At 57.1% G+C, this 17,268-nt stretch overlaps 1 protein-coding gene across 4 annotated transcripts in view; it reads right to left on the bottom strand.

Moving 5' to 3' along the window:
• Positions 1-695: 695 nt before the first annotated feature.
• The window catches only part of TTC28 (tetratricopeptide repeat domain 28), a 599,164-nt gene continuing 582,591 nt past the window's right edge, over positions 696-17,268 (bottom strand). For 3 of the 4 annotated variants that reach the window (XM_065904566.1, XM_065904568.1, XM_065904569.1), the window contains 8 exons: positions 16,221-16,941; positions 14,253-14,377; positions 11,723-11,954; positions 11,174-11,250; positions 9,968-9,991; positions 9,379-9,508; positions 6,996-7,103; positions 696-5,960 (listed from right to left, as the gene is read on the bottom strand). In XM_065904566.1, coding sequence (XP_065760638.1) covers positions 4,333-5,960; positions 6,996-7,103; positions 9,379-9,508; positions 9,968-9,991; positions 11,174-11,250; positions 11,723-11,954; positions 14,253-14,377; positions 16,221-16,941 — 3,045 coding nt within the window. In that variant the 3' untranslated portion in view covers positions 696-4,332. The remainder of the gene's footprint in view (positions 5,961-6,995; positions 7,104-9,378; positions 9,509-9,967; positions 9,992-11,173; positions 11,251-11,722; positions 11,955-14,252; positions 14,378-16,220; positions 16,942-17,268) is intronic. The other variant, XM_065904567.1, reaches the window with a different exon arrangement.

The following is a 17,268-nucleotide window of genomic DNA, read 5'->3' as shown; positions in this document are numbered from 1 at the left end:
TATTTTTCACTTTTGGCAGTCTATGTTTGGTCTTCTGTGCTGGCTGTTACGAGTTTCTGTGTTGTCCCCTCCCTTTTCTCTCTGGGCTGTTGTCGGTGTGCTGGCAGCCACGCGCTCAGTGGTGCATCCTTCCCAGCGGCCACTGGCTGTTCAGAGTATCCTGCCTCACTGGCTGGGCTTTAAACAGTTACATGTTTAAAATTAACCTTGAAAATAAATATTTAGGTCTGTAATTTTTCTCTAAAAATGCCACTTTCACTGCATCCACTAATTTTCATGAAATTTTAAATCAATTTTATTTTTAAGCTATTAGTAATTTATGTATTTATTGAAAGTGGCATGTAAGCAGAACTAAGAATAAGTCTATATTTTACTTTATCGGGAGAAAAAGATTGTGTTCTACTGTACAAACTTCCAGTCTTGAACAGAACAAATAAGAGACATCTCTGTCACTAATAAAAGTGAACCCCAGAAACTCCCAAGGTGGCGCTGGAGGCCTCTATGTTTAGATACAGAAGGTCAACTCTGCTGCGCACGTTCTCTGGGTCTGCTCCTGGCAAACATGAGGCAGAAGTACATTCATAAGGATAAACTCCCGATAGGAGTCTGTGTTCATTAATGACATGATACTTTGTGTACCACAGAGAAACCTAGAAAGTGTGGAACAGGCAAAGAAAGTGATTCAGATACGGCACTTAAAACCAAGGGAACTCATGCTTTAATAGTCACTGAAATCACAAAGGAAGGCCAAGTGCCTTAGCAATCTCAATAAAAATACGAAGTTCTTTTTACATGGTAAATTTCATAATATAAAAAGTTTAATGCCATCTGGAAACTGTCATTTACAAAAAAAGAAGTCCACGTAGGCCAAGGATGGCTAACACTGCACCAGGGGCCTGAGGGCCACGTGGGGAAGGAGTGTGAGGAGGGAGACGTGGCCACGTGTGTCCTTGCACAGGGCATCTCGGAAGGACCTGGCACAAACGGGGGCCCAGTTCACAAAGCACATGTACAGGTTCTTTTAGGTAAAAGAACAAAATATATGATGAAAATTACACAATTTTCACATTCTGCCTAAAGCAAGCCCGATTATCGTGTGGGTTTTTTTTTTTTTTTTCCAGCCTGAACTGAAACCAGCGAAGTGAAGGTCCTCCTTGTGGTGGCGGGGGCGCGGGACAGGGCACCCCTGCTGGGCACCCGCGGCGACCACCTGCCGGCTTCCCCTGGACAGCCGAGCAGATACGGACGCGTGTTCGGCGGCGTGTGGGCCGGGGGCTGTTGCGAGTGGGTGGAGGCGAGAGCGTTCTCGTTTCTCTGCATACCGATACCAAACGCATCAGAATGCAAGCTTGAGTGGCTCACTGTGTCTTGGTAAATGGACTCTGTTAAGATGAGTGAAGAGTTGCCTGCGTGGCCCACTGGTGACAAGTAAGATCTACTACCTTGCTTTGTGGTCACACCAGGGTTTGTAGGAGAGGGAGATTTTATTGCTTGCGTATTTGCATCTGATGGAGCAGAGTAGGGGCACGAGTTCCAGTTTCCTGAGCTGAAAAAGAGGTCCTGTACAATGCTGTCTGCATGCAGTGACCCAGCGACCCCTTCCACACGGGGCGGGGAGCCAAGGGCTCCTCTGAGGCCGGTCCCCTCCCTCCACTGGGCTCAGGTTCCCACACACCCTGTCAGTTCTGTCCACTGCCTGACATCCGCTTTCCCTAGACTGCAGAAACAAAACGTCACGCCAGTTGCGTTTTCTACCATCTGGACCAGGAGTCAGCAAAATGTTTTCATAAGAAGCCAGATATTTTAGGCTTTGTGAACCAAGAGGTAAAAATCACAATATTATGTAGATACTTAAATTAATATTTTAAAATGCAAACTCCATTCCTAGCTCATGGCTGTAAAAATCCAGGCCTCTGATCAGATTTAGCCTGGAGGTCATTTGCCAACCCCTGATCTGTACAAAGAAATCTGCAAATTATACAATCTCACATAATTTTTAAGAGCATCCTTTTTTCAGGGAAGCCTAAAAAATTCACTGTGATTTTACATCCGTTTGACTCGAATAGGAAGCACCAAGACTGACAGCAAACAGCAAGAAGTGGCAGTTGGTCTTGATTTTATCATCTTTGCTTTCCTTCATTGAAGCCGACATCCAGGACCAAAAAAAAAAAAAATCATGTGTTCCATTTGGCTTTTGATCATGAAACCTACAACAACAAATGTACTTAGACTAAAACCAAGTTAGGGTCCACAAGCCCTCCTAGCTGGCTTGGTAACCAGGAGAAGCGGTCTGGGTGGTAGGGGGCTGTGCTGGAGGCGGGCACCCGGGGCCGGAGCACAGACCGGCCTTTCCTCCAGGGCTCCTTGGCACTTGGGAAAGAGGCTGAGAGGTGCTGAGAGAGGACGAGCCTAACTACATGCATGCGGATTCAGAAATTCACTTTTGAGGTTTGTTTCATGTTATTGAGGACCTGATTTTGCTATCTAAATGCACAGTGCTATAAACTTGGCTTTCATTTGCTACACTGGTACTTTTATTACCATTTACAAAAGACATAAAGACAGCCTCATAGTTGCTTGCTTCTTGATAAAAGTATTTCTCTTCCCAGTGTTGGGATCGGGGTTAGGATGGGAGGGACTTCCTTGCTTTTGTCAACATGGCTGTTGGGTTAAACACTAAAAGCTTCTGTGACACAGCTGAAGACAGTAAGACAGATTGAGTATATGGTATCTTTCTCTCTTTCCAGAGCACAGTGAGGAATAGGCAGGTGGTCAGTGTGTGAATAAAGTGAGGCCTCCCCAAGGTTAACCCCCCCGGGGCCTCCCTGCGGCTGGTGTCGCGGGACGAGACGCTGCTTCCTTCGTGGGATGGACCTTCCCAGTGAGGAGGTAGTAGGATTTCCACTTGAGAATTACCTAAATATGGCCTAAACTTAGCAGTAACATGATTTTCAGCATTTCATTTCCTTATAAGATAAGTTAATGGTTACCCCTACCTAGACTGTTCTTTTGTCTCGTCCTGGCTGGCGGCAGTATCAGGGGGCTATCATAGCTGTAGGAAGACTCCCTCTTCCTCCCGCCGGCCCATGACAGCACAGTTAAGACTCTCCCTCCCTGTTGAGCAGTAACTCAGATGCATACATCCCAGCAGAGACCCCTGCTGCTGCGGCCATGGACAGTAAGGGTCTGTCCTCAGACCGCAGGAGCCAGTCACACCAGGAGAGGGTCACATGCAGTTCACGGGTGGGAGGCGCTGGGACGGCGGGAACCTGGCAGCAGACGTAGGTAGAAGAGGTGTTAGCAGCCTGGAGTTGGGAAAAGTTGATAAAACTAAGCAGGAAGTAAAGGGAATAGGAGCTGGAAGGCTAGATTCTGGTTAAATCTAGTTAGCCATAGGATTTTTTTTTTTTTTTTTTTTTTGCTATTTTTTTCCTTCTCTTATAAGGAAACTGAATAATTTCAAACTCCCCCCCAAAACTTGATAATTACTTATTGATGACTGTTCAAAATTTGACATTTTAAAAAACTTCTTGAGCTTTTAAAAATAATAGCTATAAATGCAAAGTACTATTGATAACAAAACCAAGTTGTTTATCCACGTACAAAAAAGGTCAGTAAGGTTTTAAAAGCACAAAGTTGCATTTTAAATCTCAATTGCATAGTTCTAAAATGCCTGGATACGAGTTACGTAAATTTTTAAGAAACTTCAGGTTTGGTTGACCGCGGGGCTCCGAGGACATTGGTAGAGCTCAGGAGAATAGAGTTGAGGATGGAAGCACTATCTCCAGGTGAATTATTGCATCGGTTCTATGATGTTACAGTACCGTGAGACCAGAATTGCTGCAATTTAATTACAAATCACTGGCATTTTAAAAATCGGTATCCTGTTTTTTGGCTACTATAATAACACTTTCATGTAGAATTCAGCTTAGATTTTATGTATCCCACCCCCAACCAGCACTTGGAAGCCTTACAGAAGCTCTGTATTCTCTGTATAAAAGGTACTGCATATACACCTCCTAGCAAAATATGTGCTCCCTCTCCTCCCCCACCCCAGAACCTTGACCATTTTTGTACAAAAGTCCTGTTGAAGAATCACATCAAAGATAAGAAGAGGGAGCTTACAGGTAAACATTTGGTGATGTGTGTAGAAAATTCCATGAGCATCCTCTACCAGCCCCACAGAAGTCCTGGCTTTTGGGGAATCTGCCCAGAGTCCCCGGGGACCACCAGGGCCGGCAGTGCACGCTCACGCAGGGGCAGCCAAGTGAATGCGGAGAGCCAGCTGGGCCACTGCGCTCCGGGTTGCTGTCGGTGGGTATAAAAGATGCTTTAGCATTTAGAGGAAGGAAAAAATCTTCCTGGGGACAGAAACTTGTAGCCATTTCCAGAAGGAAGTCTCAAAGGGCGCGTGGGAGCCGGGGCGGGTGGGCGCGCGGGCAGCGGCAGCGTGCTCAGCGAGGTGGTCTCCGTGTGCCAGTGTCCGTTGGGAGGGGCCTTGGGGGGTGTTTCTCCACGTCGCTGCAGAGACAGCTCCTTGAGTTCCAGCTTGTCTGCGCCCTCCTCCTTCTTGTTGTGCCGAGGTGACAAATTTAACAGGCTGAGGACGTCTCTCCTGGAAGTCATGGTGCCGGGGGCGCCCCGGAGTATTTTCACCGGCCCCGCGGAGTGCTGGGCTGCGCTCTGCCAGAACATCTTCAGGTTGTGCACCGCCTGCACCTTCTCGTCGATGGCCGCCATCTTCAGCTTGTCGAGGTCGGGGTGGTCGGCGGGGCTGGATCGCGCGGAGCCCGCCGAGGAGTAGGAGAGAGCCGGGGACGGTGCGCTTCCCGCGGGAGACTGGTGGCCTGAGCTGGGGGACATGTTCCTTGGAGATTTGGAGATGTGAGCGCTGTAGGGGGAGCTGGGGTACTTCAGCTTGAAGAGAGGCTGGTCGCTCAGGGAGGTCTGCGAGTCGGAGCCGGGCGATGGCCGGCCGCTGTGCTGGCTCGGGCTGTCTTTGGCGGACGCCTCGGAGGCGGTGGGGCTGCTGTACCCCGAGCTCACCTTGGGCAGGGAGGAGCTCCTGGCTGGGGGCTTTGGTTTGATGGAGACCGGCGAGGACGACGGCTGGCTCTTCTGGTGGGAGAGGGCAGGCCTGCTGAAGGCGCTGGTTTCTGACGCTCGGAAGACGGCGGCGCTGCTGGGCACGGAGACGCCATCCTCAGCACTGGAGCCCTGACCGCCGCCCCGCTGGAGACGCTCCACCGCCAGGAGGTGGCTCTGTGTCTCCTCGAGAATCTTCTGCGCCAGCTCTTGAGGGTCAAGCTTCGGGTTGCTTTCTTCTTGGGACTTCACGGTACTATCTGTTTCTGTGCTCGACTGGTCTGATTCTCCCGTGTCTGAACTGGCTAGTTTTCCAACTTTCTGGAAGGGTGAGTTTGGGCTGGGAATCAGAGTCATTTTAACAGGAGAGTTTGGAGTGCTTATGCTCCCCTTGGAGCTCACCGAAACTTTGACACTACCCGCTGTCCCGACGCGGGACTGCTTGTGGTCGGGCGAGAAGCCCGTCGGTGGGTCTTCCTGGGAGGCCGCCAAGGGCTCCGTGCTGATGATAGAGAACCCCTCATACTCCTCCTCGTCCTTGGCGCCTGCAGGGCGGGTGGGCGGGGACATCGGGCTCCGAGGCAGGGCGGCGCGTGGCGGGTAGGCGTTCTTGGACCGCTCGAAGTCCTGCCGTCCCCGAGGGACCGCCCCTTCTGAGCCCCCGTCAGGCTTGGAGACGAAGCTCATGGAGGAGGCGATGGAGCTCAGGCTGTACACGGAGATGGCGTCTGAGGCTATGCTCTCGGCCCCAGTCGGGGAGAAAGGAGGGTGCTGGTAGCCCAGGGGCAGAGCGTTGGAGACAGACTGGGCTGAAGCCAGCGACTCCAGGGAGGACGAGCTGTCCAGGCTGAGGCGCTTGGGTAGCTCGGTGGAATCTATGACAGAGGAGCACAGTTAGCATTCTCTACGCTGTTGACTTCTTTCACAAGTATCCTTATATGCATAGAAACTAGAATTATACATAAGCTGAATTCGTCTCAAGCCTGGAAAACAGTCCTGTGGGAAAGGTAAGTCTCACACTGGGGACAGAAACAGGAGAGGCCTCCGGCGCCGCAGGCCTGCCCTCACTTGCTCCCTAGCTCCTGAGGCCCCTTGCCCCGCCCCCCCCCTCTCTGGCACCCCTGCCTGAACCCTCACCCGCCATCCCTTCCAGCTGCGGCCGCATCGCTCCACATCCCAGGACCCTCTTCCCACCTGCTCAGAACCCGCTCCAGCAGGCTTTTGTCTCCCCAGCTCATGTAAAGGTCACCAGTGGCCACCACCAAACCTGGCGTTCACTGCCTGCTTCAACAGATCACACCCGGCTCTTGGGGTCTGAGCCTTCCCTGGCCCCGCCTCACCTGTGACCTTGACCCCGGGAGGGCCCACAGGACAGTCTTGTTCACCTCAGACCTGTGCGCATGTTAACGTCTCCAATCTGGACTCATCTAACCAGCTGCCTATGAACGTGTCCAGGAGGGGACTCAGACCCAGGCCTTGTGCCACCTTCACCGTCAGGCAGCCCGTCCGGCAGCCGTCACCTCTGACCCCTCTCTCTGAGCACGTTCGTCAGCAGGCTTTGCTGGTTCCATCAAGCCTTGACAACATCAGCGCCAGCATTCAGCCTCACTCGGCCCCTTGAGAAGGGCAAGCTTGCCCCAGGGTCTGAAAACCGCCCCCCAGGCCTAGCTCTGGGTGCCGCCCCTCCCCCAGTGCCACCTGCACTTGCTTGTCCCTTGATTTCCTCGTCTGACATACATTGTATGTGTGCACGTCATAAGCTGAGGTCCATCAGAACAGGGAACTTGTTTTCTTCAACGTTCCCTAACGTACAGCAGATACTCGCTCACTTAATTCTTCCCCTTCCCAAACCATCCCCAAGGCCGTAGCTCCTGGGAGCCACTCGGCATGGTGCCGCGAGGAGCTCTTACCGAAGAGCGCGAGCAGGGCCTGGAGCGCAAAGTGCATGGTCCGGCGATTGGCTTGTTTCCCGGTTTTCAGGATTACTTCCTCCTGCCCGACCTCACAGAGATCAAAACCTACAGAAACAAAGAGCATAAACACCTGCTTCCTTGGGGAAGATTCCCGGTCCTGAAAAGGATGCACACTCCAGGGCTTCTCACACCACCTGGGGAACCTGTGCAGACCCCTCAACACCCGCGAGGGGGCTCCCCTGACCACTGCCCTGCCCCGCCCTCTCCAGAGAGGAGGGTGGGAGTAGTAAGGCTCGTTGACACTTGTCTCCATTCTTTTGCAGAACAGTTCACTGAAGACTGGCTCCTCCATTGGCCAGATATTTAAAGCTGGTGCAGGAGAAGGTGGGCAGGGTCTGCCCCAAGGGCTCTGAGACAAGCTTCTCCGAGGCTGCAGAATCTGCTCTGGGCTGAAGCGCCCAGCAGGGACTTGCTCCGCCCTGCCGGAGCCCACAGGAAGCAGCCCCGAGTCTAATAAGACCCAGCGCGGCACAACAAAGGCCGGGCGGCTGCCTGACGAGCTGTTGCCGCAGCACTCAAGACTCATGGGGCCATGACAGAGGCAGCCAGCGCGTCTCCCGGGGAGGAGAACAGGAGGAAGAGGCCGCAGACAGTGCCAGCAGGTAAGGAGTTAGGGCCTAAGGGGCTCGGCTCGGAACGTCTACACTTAACCTCCCAGTGGATCACTGAGCTCTGCTTTAAACAGTGCGGACACTTGGGGCTGGCAGCAGCCTGGGGCTCCCAGGCCCTTTTCCGCCTCACCTCGGCGTTCCCACAGCAGGGACCCCAGCGCCAGACAAGAAACCTGTCTTTTTTATTCTTGTAATTACTGTGTTGGGTCTGACATTATCATTCCTTTGGGAACTGGACTCAACAGAGGTGCCTTGTACTTAGCATTCTGGTTGCTATTGGACATTTTCCCCTCTGAACTCAAAAATAAACAGTCCCTGAAAACAACAGGAAGGTCTCAGAGAACTCAGCACTTAGAAAACGAGTGACTAATAACGTTTTAGTTAGAATCCTCTATCAAAGGGAGTTGAACTGGTTGTCCCAGCAGAACTGAGTTCTCTAAATAAGCCACAGCTGTGACTTGCCGAGGGCTGGAGGGGGCACTTCTCCCCAGGCTCAGAACAAAGGACTTAAAGATTAGAAGTATGTGCACGCAAATCGCCCTTGAGGGTCAGTGGGAGGAGCATCAGCAAAAGCCACCCAGGACCCCAACCCGAGAGCGGCAGCAACACAGCCTGTCCCGGGAGGACAGGAGCTCCTCCTCCTCACCCCTGCCGCATTGCTCATGACTGTGCTTACTAGATATAAATGTGCTATGTATACCAAGAAGGCTATGTTTTAAGTCCACAAGAAACAAGCAAATAATAAAAGACGTCAGAGTACCTACTGCCAGGGGATTTGGAGCCACTGCGGGGTTGTGTGGGTTCCCTCTTTGCCTCCAAAGACAGGTGGAGGCCCCCAAGTTGAGGCGGTCTGGGAAAAGTCATTCAAATGGGCTAGAAAAGGTGCCCAGGCTTCCCGAGCAGAAGGAACATTCCCACAAGGCATCAGATCCCCACTCCCTCAGACTAAAAACCAGGGGTCTCCCATCAGCGTCTCAACCCTAGGCTCTTCCCTCCACAGGCTCTGGGCCTGCGGGGCTCCTGCCCCTCTCTGTGACGCTGCTGCTTCTGTCTGTGCTGGGGTTCCTCACTTCTGAGCTGCTCGCCTTAGACTGTGTCTTTCTGCGTGTCTGTCTGTCTGCCCCGCTCTGGTGTGAAAGCGCTAAGAAGAGCAGGGCCTTTCGTCCTGTGTTCACTGCTGCCTCCCCCGTGCCTGCGACAGGATGGCAGAGCCTCTCAGGGTGATTGAGCAGCAGATGCACCTGCGGTGAGGAGACAGCAGTGTTGCTGGGAGCTGCCTCGACTGGCTCACAGTGCTGAAGGAGGATCCTGCAACAGGCCGTCTAGGTTTCTGTGGTCAGTCAAAGGCAGTTTCAGTTGTATTTCTTTCTCTGCCAAGTCTGAGTAGCCAGTGATAGAGCCCAATGTTGAAATCTTGAGTTTTCTTTAGGCTGTAATCATGGCTTGACTCCCAGCAACACTGCAATCAAGCAGATTCATCTTAACACTCCAAGTGAGAGGAGAAAATCATCATGTAGGGGATGGGATATAGCCGGAAGGCCATCTGGGAACTGTGCTGAGGCACTAGTCTTCACATTCGCTACTGAGTAATAAACACAGAAACGCCACTTAGGACCCCTAAGAGTCTACCAGCTTCACCCAACAGAAACTAGGAGAACAGATTAAGAAGAGGTGGAAGGAAAGGAGCCCCTTCGAGGACGTGGGCCTACCTAGAGCCGCCAGGAACTCGTGACAGCCGGGGAGCCGCCACAGCTGGACGCTGATGGACACCTGGATGGGCGCCGCGGCGAAGTCCTGCTCCTTCTCGCCGGCCTGCAGCTGCACCAGCACCTGGTGGAGCTGAGCGGGGAGAGCGTCAGCCTGCGCGTCCGGCCCCGGGGCTCGGCCCAAGCTACTACCCGCGTGCCGCCTGTCACTGGCATGGCTAACGCCCTCCTGTGTGTGCAGCACCTGAAGTTCTTTTCACGGGGCCTCTGTGCCTGCTGCCCTCTGTCCTCCTGGGAGCGCGAGGCCCGGCACGGGCAGGGTTTCTGCTTCGGGCCTCGGCTCAGAGCACAGGCTGGGGGGGGGGGGGGGTCGGGGCGAGGGGCTCCCAGACACCTGCTGAGTGTGAGCACTCCCCCCGGGGCAGGCCAGCAGTTCTGAGGGAACTTGAAAGGTCAGATCCAGAGCAGAGCGGGAGCCGGAAAGGGAGCCAGAGCCGAGGGGCGGGGCAGACGCCTGAGCCAGCAGCGCGGGGCTGGGGCGGGTGGGTCGAGGGGCTCACCTGACCGCAGTGCTACTTAGAGTGGTACTCACCATTCCAACCATATTTTTAACAGCCTTCGGCCAGCAGAGTATAAGAGAAAGAAAGAAAGAGAAGAGAGTTTAGACTCAAGCACAGGTTGTTATGCACCTCAAGCTGATCACTGCTGTAGCAAGCGCCACGCGGGCCGGCTCTGACCCGGCGGGAGCAGAGAGGAGCAAGAGTCAGCAGGGACACAGGAGAAGGCGCAGCCACGCCCGCCACACGCCCGCGGCCGCCCCGCCCTTCCGCGCCAGGACGGGCCGGGGCTGCGGCTGTGTGGCCACGCTGAAGCAGTCTCCAATTCGGGCGGCTCAGAGGCGCCTGCCGTCCCGGGGCAAAGAGAGCATTCGGGGAGCCACCAAAAGCGAGAGAGTAAGCAGCTGGCTCCAGGTGCTCAGCCTCACCCTGCACACGCCTGTGGCCCTGAGGTGTCTCCCTGATTCTCCCCAACAAGCAGATCCTAACGCTTATTACAAAATGAGCAGAAACTCAAGATCAGTGAGCTCTGTTCCGAATCTGGGTGGAAACCACCCAGGCAGCAGGGGGAGAGGCAGCAGAGCTGAACCCTTGACGGAGCAGCTTATTTCCACATATAAACAGTTCCACTAAAATGAAATCTGCTGATAAATACCTAATAACGTATATTACTTTGTCAAATTATTACACTTCAGAAAACTGCTCTGTCCTCCTCAGGGGTCACTACTCTGTCACCAGGGCCTTGTCCCAGACCCTCACGGGCCAAGAGGAAGATCTGAAGCTCAGGTGCCAAGTCAAGGACGGCCTACATGATGCCAAGGGCTAGAATCCTCCAGGTCTCTAAATTAGATCTACCTTCTCCTAAAAGAAACCACTTTGTGAAAAACCTGCTAAGCAGTATCTCCCATGAGAGGTAACTCTGTGTTCACAGTGCCTCAGCGGTGGCTTTGTTCCAGGCAGGGAATAAGCACGGGATCGCCTGCTGGCTTGGGGCGGTGGTGGTCAGGGGTGCCCACTGCAGGAGGCCACGGGATGCAGAGGTCAGGAAGAGCCCTGGGGCCCCTTGGGTGTCCTCTGAGGCCCTAGCGCTGCTGGCACTCAGCGCCCAGCTCCTCCGTGCTGGCCGATCTGCCCCGGCACTCGCCTCTCCCTCTCATCCCGAGGGCTGAGCTTCCTGTTAGGGTCGGAGCTCTGTCCCCCCGTGCAGCCCAGCCCCCGGCTCCGCTTCCCACTGGACTCACCCGGCTGATGAGCTGCTCGCCCGTCTCCGAGGCCGTGATGAGTTTGCAGAGGGCTTGGAGGGCAGGGTTGGGCAGACCTACGGCAAGGAGGAGGCGGGCGTCATCCGGAGGGGCATGCTGCACCCCGTCTGCGCCTTCCCAGAGGAATGCTCCCCGAACGCTCAGCTTTGCTCCCATCTTCAGCTCAGCACAGCCAGACAGTGTGACCAAGTCCCACCTGGATGGTCCCTGAGAAGGGCAGCTGGGGGCTGCACCTGGTCACCCCAGGACCCTGACTGGTCACTCAGGCAGCGTCACCCCCCACCAAACTGCACGGAGGGGAGCCCTGTGACCGTGGCATCCTGGGTTCAGCCACAGGGCTCCGTCGGGCCCGAAGCTGCCGACAAAACGGAGCCGCTGCTGTCAGCAAGGGGCAGAGCTGGGGGTCACAGAGGGAAGCACCAGGCTGGGAGGAGTCTGTCCGGGACTCTGGAGACCCTGGGTCCTCCCCGTCCGAGGGCGGCGGGGACCACGGCCCCCACCCTGCGCGCGCTGCCGGCCGAGGCTCACCCAGCAGGGACTGGATGGTGCTGCTGCACTGCTGCAGCCGCTCGCCCGGGTCAGAGGTCGGGAAGAAGACGGCCGCTGGCAGGCCGCTGGCCGGGGGGTCCAGCCGGAAGCCCACGGCGGTGAGGAGGGCCTGCCAGCCGGGGATGCCACCCACTTTGTTCTCCACGCTCTGCTGCGACGTGTACATGGCGTTGCGCTGCCCGTTCTGAATGCGCTGCAGTGACTTCTCCACCTGCGGGGGAGGGGGTGAGGCGCCGCTCTAGGCGGGAGTGGGGACCCCAGTTTCTCTCCAGGCGGCTTTGGGGGAACACAGAGCAGCAGCCAGCACCTCGCAAGGGAGGGGCCGCCACTCAGAGCCAGCGAGGGCTGGGGGCTCCGAAGAGTCGTGTCGTGTGCCTTTCCTAATGTGACTCCAGGCTCTGGGTGCCTCCATGCACACAGGAGGTCTGTCTGGAAACCCATCTCCTGCCCCACACCCTGCAGGGCTGACTGCCCATCACCAGGACAAACCCTCAGGCCTTCAGGATCCCGCACACACACGAGGCGGTGCCCTGACGGGGCCTGTGTCTCCCAGGCCTCCAACTCCTCTGCCTGCAGCACTGATGTCTGGACCCTGTCCCGCACGTTCCGGGGCCGCCAGGTAACAGCTAGCCCCTCAGCTCTCCAGGAGCCTCCACAGCGCCTGCAGCAGCCGCGCACTTTCCCTCGGCCACTTGTCTCCTGAGACGCCCCCTGCCTGTCCAGGATGTCTCTAGAGTAAAAGCCGCGGATGCTGGGGTTGTCCCGTCGTCAGGACTCCGTGCTTCCACTGCCTTGGGCCCAGGGTCAACCCCTGGTGAGGGCACGAAGATCCCAGGAGCCGTGCAGCACAACAAAAACTAAGATAAAAATAGACAGCATCACATCTAGAGGGCACCCTGAGTGTACTCAAGTGTTAAAAAACAACCCTTTGCCAGGTAAGCCTACTTTTAGGAACTTAGCCTGGACAGCTGTGTTTCAGAAGTCCAAACTATAGGGAATTCCCTGTGGTTAGGGCTCTGCTCCCACTGCAGGGGCACGGGTTCAATCCCTCGTCAGGGAAGTGACGCGTGCCGCATGGTGCGGCCAAAAATGAAAAACCCCGGGACGCTGGGGGTTGACATCACAGGCAGGAGGAGACGTGAGTTACTGGGCAGCCAGCTGCTGTCTCTCAGCCTGGGCGGGCCCTGGAGACGCTGTCTGCTAGGGAAGGACTGGTGGATTCGACCCGTGGGCCCTACACTCATCCCCAAAGGTGAAGCCGAGAAAGAGGCGAGAACCCTGGATGTGCTTGAGGGGCCCTGAGGCTGGATTCCGGCCCTCGGGGGTGGCAGCGCCAGCACCTACAGTAGGAAGGGGGCACCGCCTGCCAGAGTCTGGGTGCTGAGCAACTTAAGGGTACGTTCAGCTTGCAGGCACAGGTTAAAACCAGTTGAGAAGGTCTCCCCCAAATTCTCAAAGCATGTGAGTGCATCTACCCAGTGGGGTGGGGGTGCTTCCTTGTGTCTGGCCTGAGAGCTGTCAGAGGTCAGCCTCCAGCAGTTTTATTCACATATACTGACTTCTTTAAAGCCTGAGAAAACCTTCAGACAGACCTGAGTAAGAAGCGTCTGTGGCTGACTCGTCCCTGGAGTCTGGCCGTGCCCCTCCCCCCCAGGACCCCCGGAGAAGCCCTCGCCGGCTCTTCCCTCCTGAGTACCTCTGAGCTGCCAGGTGGCCATGGGGGGGCTGTGGGCCTTGGACTGGTAAAGAGCGTGGATGTGGTGGGAACTTCCCTGGGGGCTCAGTGGTAAAGAGTCTGCCTGCCACCCCTGGGTCAGGACGACCCCCTGAAGGAAGAAATGACAACCCATGCCTGAGAAACCCCGTGGACAGAGGAGCCAGGGGGCTGCAGTCCCTGGGGCCGCGAAGAGCCGGACACGACAGTGACTAAGCTAACAGCAATGGATGCAGTGTGGGCTGCCGCCGTGTGGGGACAGGGCCTGGTCTTTCTGGCAGAATTCCATGGAGGCTAAGAATTCTCAATTATTTGAAACTGCCTCTAGGTTACCAAGATGAAGAAGTAGAACAAGTTTCATGTCACTCCTGGCTTGGTTTACCACCTTTCAGTTCTGTAGCCAAAGGCATGGGGACTCTGACTGTGTCCTCACCAAGAGCAGGGCCAGGTTGGAACTCTCCCAGCTGACTTTAGGGAGAGGCCAGTGTGCTCTGATTATACCAGCTCTCGGCTACTGGGACCCCGTGGGGTGCCAGCTACTCACCTTTTCTCTAGCCCTCAAGGTAACCTTGAAAAGGTACATTTTTATCCCCTTCCACTCACAGCTGAGGCTCAGAGAGCAAGGCCACGTGCCCAAAGCCACATGGCTGGAAGTGGCTATGGTCAGGCTTTAAGCCGGAATCCCGCCCGGCCCGAGTGACACTAAAGTCCCCTCCATCTGCCCGCCCCCTGCCCCCAGCCTCACTGCTGCGCGAGGCATCGCAGCCGCTCCCCCGAGGGCCCCGCGCCGCTCACCAGGTGCAGCAGCACCCGCAGGGCGTCCCGCGCGCGCTCCGGGTGCTGGAGGATCTCGGTGAGGGCCTGACCGATGAGCGAGGAGGGACTGTTGAGCTTCACGTCGCTGCCGATAAGCATGAACCCTGTGAGGACACGGAAGCACCTCAGGGCTGTCCGTCCCCAGCCCAGCTCGTTCGCAGAGAGCCAGCAGGGCCTGCCCAGAGAGCTGCTGCAGGGCCTGGACCGGGGCAGCCGCTCACTGGGCAGCTTGACACCCCCACCCCCACTCTGGGAAGCGACGCCGTTTCATCACTCCGCGGGCGAAGGTGCTCTCCTGGGCAGGCTGCTCAGGGAGGTGCCTCTGCGCTCCTGCTGTGCTGAGCAAGCCCGGAAGAGGCCCTCCGCCGGCTCAGCCCCCATCCCGAGGAACAATCTGCCCTTTTTCCCCTGAAATTCACCGGTGTCTGCTGGGAAGGAGGGGCGCTGTGCTGGACTCCTCACGTCACCAGAGGAGGGGACAGGAGGCGGTTCTCCCCCAGACAAGCAAACGGGGCCTGGGCTGGGGGAGCCACACGTCCGCCCTCCTGCCCCGCGGCTGCTTCCCCAGCGCCCACTGCTGTGAGCGGGGCCTGCGCCCGGGGGGAGGCGGCTCAGAGCAGCTCTAGGAGCGCTAGGTCCTGCCCCGGGGAGAAGGGCTTCTGAGAATGAATGCACCAAGGCTGTTTTTAAGGCTAACAGGGCAGCATCATTAACCCCCATTTCCCCCACAACAACTTTGACTTTTCTACTGTCGCTGAAACTAAGCTGACAAAACGCCCCTTGCACGGGCATCCTGACACGCTGGGGAGGGTCCTGTCAGGACTATGGCCGAGCACAGGGTTCGTCCCCACAAGCCCTGCAGCACCTTCTGTGGGACTGTGTGGGGGTCATTTTTAAACAGAAATGAATGGTGTATTTTTTTGCCATTAGAACAATAAAGTATAAATGTTTGAGAACAGTATTTTTGGTGTTCCTGTTTTAGGGATGACTGCAGCATGGGTAGGATTGTGGCTCAGCTGGTAAAGAATCTACCTGCAATGCAGGAGACCTGAGTTCAATCCCTGAATCGAGAAGATCCCCTGGAGAAGAGAAAGGCTACCCACTCCAGTGTTCTGGCCTGGAGAATCCCACGGACTGTATCATCCACAGGGTTGCAAAGAGTCAGACGTAACGGAGTGACTTTCACAACTACAACACCGCTCAGGTCACACAGCCCGACACGGAGCTGGACTGAGCCCAAGTGCCCTGATGACCAAACCTCAGGCCTTTCTGTGGCGCTGACTGCTCCTTCCTACGTCTGGGTGTCACAGGAAGGCTGTAAACGGGGCCCCTAGCACACACACTACACTCACACTGGGACAGCGAGCCCTCCTGCTGCTCCCTGCTCAAGAGACCACTTTCCTACCAGAGGAGTCAGGGCTGACTTGGCAGCAGGCCAGAGTGTCAGCCAGGGGACTCTCTCCTGGAGCCTCTGCACTGTCCTCCCCAGAACCACCCAGCCCTCTGACAGGCGCCCGCGCCCCTACCAGGCCCCCCTGGCCTCTGATAGCTCCCGCGCCCCTACCAGGCCCTCCTGGCCTCTGACAGGCGCCCGCGCCCCTACCAGGCCCCCCTGGCCTCTGATAGCTCCCGCGCCCCTACCCCCGCCCCCCTGGCCCTCTGACAGTGCCCGCGCCCCTACCAGGCCCCCCCTGGCCTCTGACAGCACCCGCGCCCCTACCAGGCCCTCCTGGCCTCTGATAGCTCCCGCGCCCCTACCCTTGCCCCCCTGGCCCTCTGACAGTGCCCGCGCCCCTACCAGGCCCCCCTGGCCCTCTGACAGGCGCCCGCGCCCCTATCAGGCCCTCCTGGCCTCTGACAGCGCCCCTACCAGGCCCCCTCTGGCCTCTGACAGCGCCCGCACCCCTACCAGGCCCCCCTGGCCTCTGACAGCTCCCGCGCCCCTACCTGCCCAGTTGGAGGGGTGTGAGAAGGCCTTGCTGCTCTGCACCACCTTCATGGCCTCGCCCAGCGCCGCGCTGGCCTTCAGGCCGTTCAGCAGGGACGAGTACAGGGCGTGCAGGAACATCTTGGAAGCAGCCACAGGCACGGGCCACAGAGACACGAGGACACACTGTGCGCCGGCCGCCAGGAAGGCCCGCGTCAGCGCCACCACCCCGTCGGCAGTGATCTTGCCGCTGGACTCCTGGGAGGAGCCGAGCACCACCAGCTTGACGGGCAGCCGCAGGTCCAGGACGTCGGCGGCCGTGAGCAGCAGCTCCTGCAGCGGCGGGCAATCCGAGAGGCTCTCGCCGTCGCTGGCGTCGTCCTGCACCCGCAGGGACTCGGGGATGGTGTAGGGGTGGCCGAAGGAGCTCTTGCCGCCCGCAGGGGCGCCATCCACGCTGGGCGTGAGGACCAGGGCCGACAGTTTCCAAGATATGTGGGTGGCGAAGTGCACGCACTCGGCCTGCGTCAGGGCGCTCACGACGCGCTCCTTGGTGGCCACGCTGCCCACCAGCGGCTGGCAGCCCAGCAGCTCAGACACCATGTAGGCCTCTTCCTCGGCCGCCGGCATCGGGCCCCACAGCCACCTGTCCATCACCGCCGAGGGCAGCTTGGGGTTGCCGACCACTGCCGCCATGGACGTGGAGCTGGAATAGGCGGGCGGGCTCTTCCTCAACTGAGACTAGGAGAGGAGGCAAGGCGGGCGCGCCGGTCAGGGCTTCCCCGGGCGCTCGGATGCCCGCTCAGGTGGGGCCCACCTGTCCTCCTGGTAACCTCATTCACTCCACTTTTCAATACCTTCCTGACACAGGGCACATCTGGCTGAGAATCACACCTGCTGTGACAAGCTCTTGAGAATAACCAGACTAGGCAGGTGGCCGGAAAACCCCATGCTGTCTGTCAGGCCCGGGGGCGGGGCGCGGTGGTGGAAGCAGGGGCAGGGTGTGCGGGGCGGGGGGGTGCCAGGTCGCCTGCCCCACATCTCCCTCCCACAGGTCCCCCTGCGAAC

The sequence above is a fragment of the Muntiacus reevesi genome, chromosome 13 (assembly GCF_963930625.1).
Source record: "Muntiacus reevesi chromosome 13, mMunRee1.1, whole genome shotgun sequence".
NCBI classification, from domain to species: Eukaryota; Metazoa; Chordata; class Mammalia; order Artiodactyla; family Cervidae; genus Muntiacus; species Muntiacus reevesi.
Note: the sequence above shows the minus strand (reverse complement) of the source record. Positions and strands in the feature narration are given on the sequence as shown.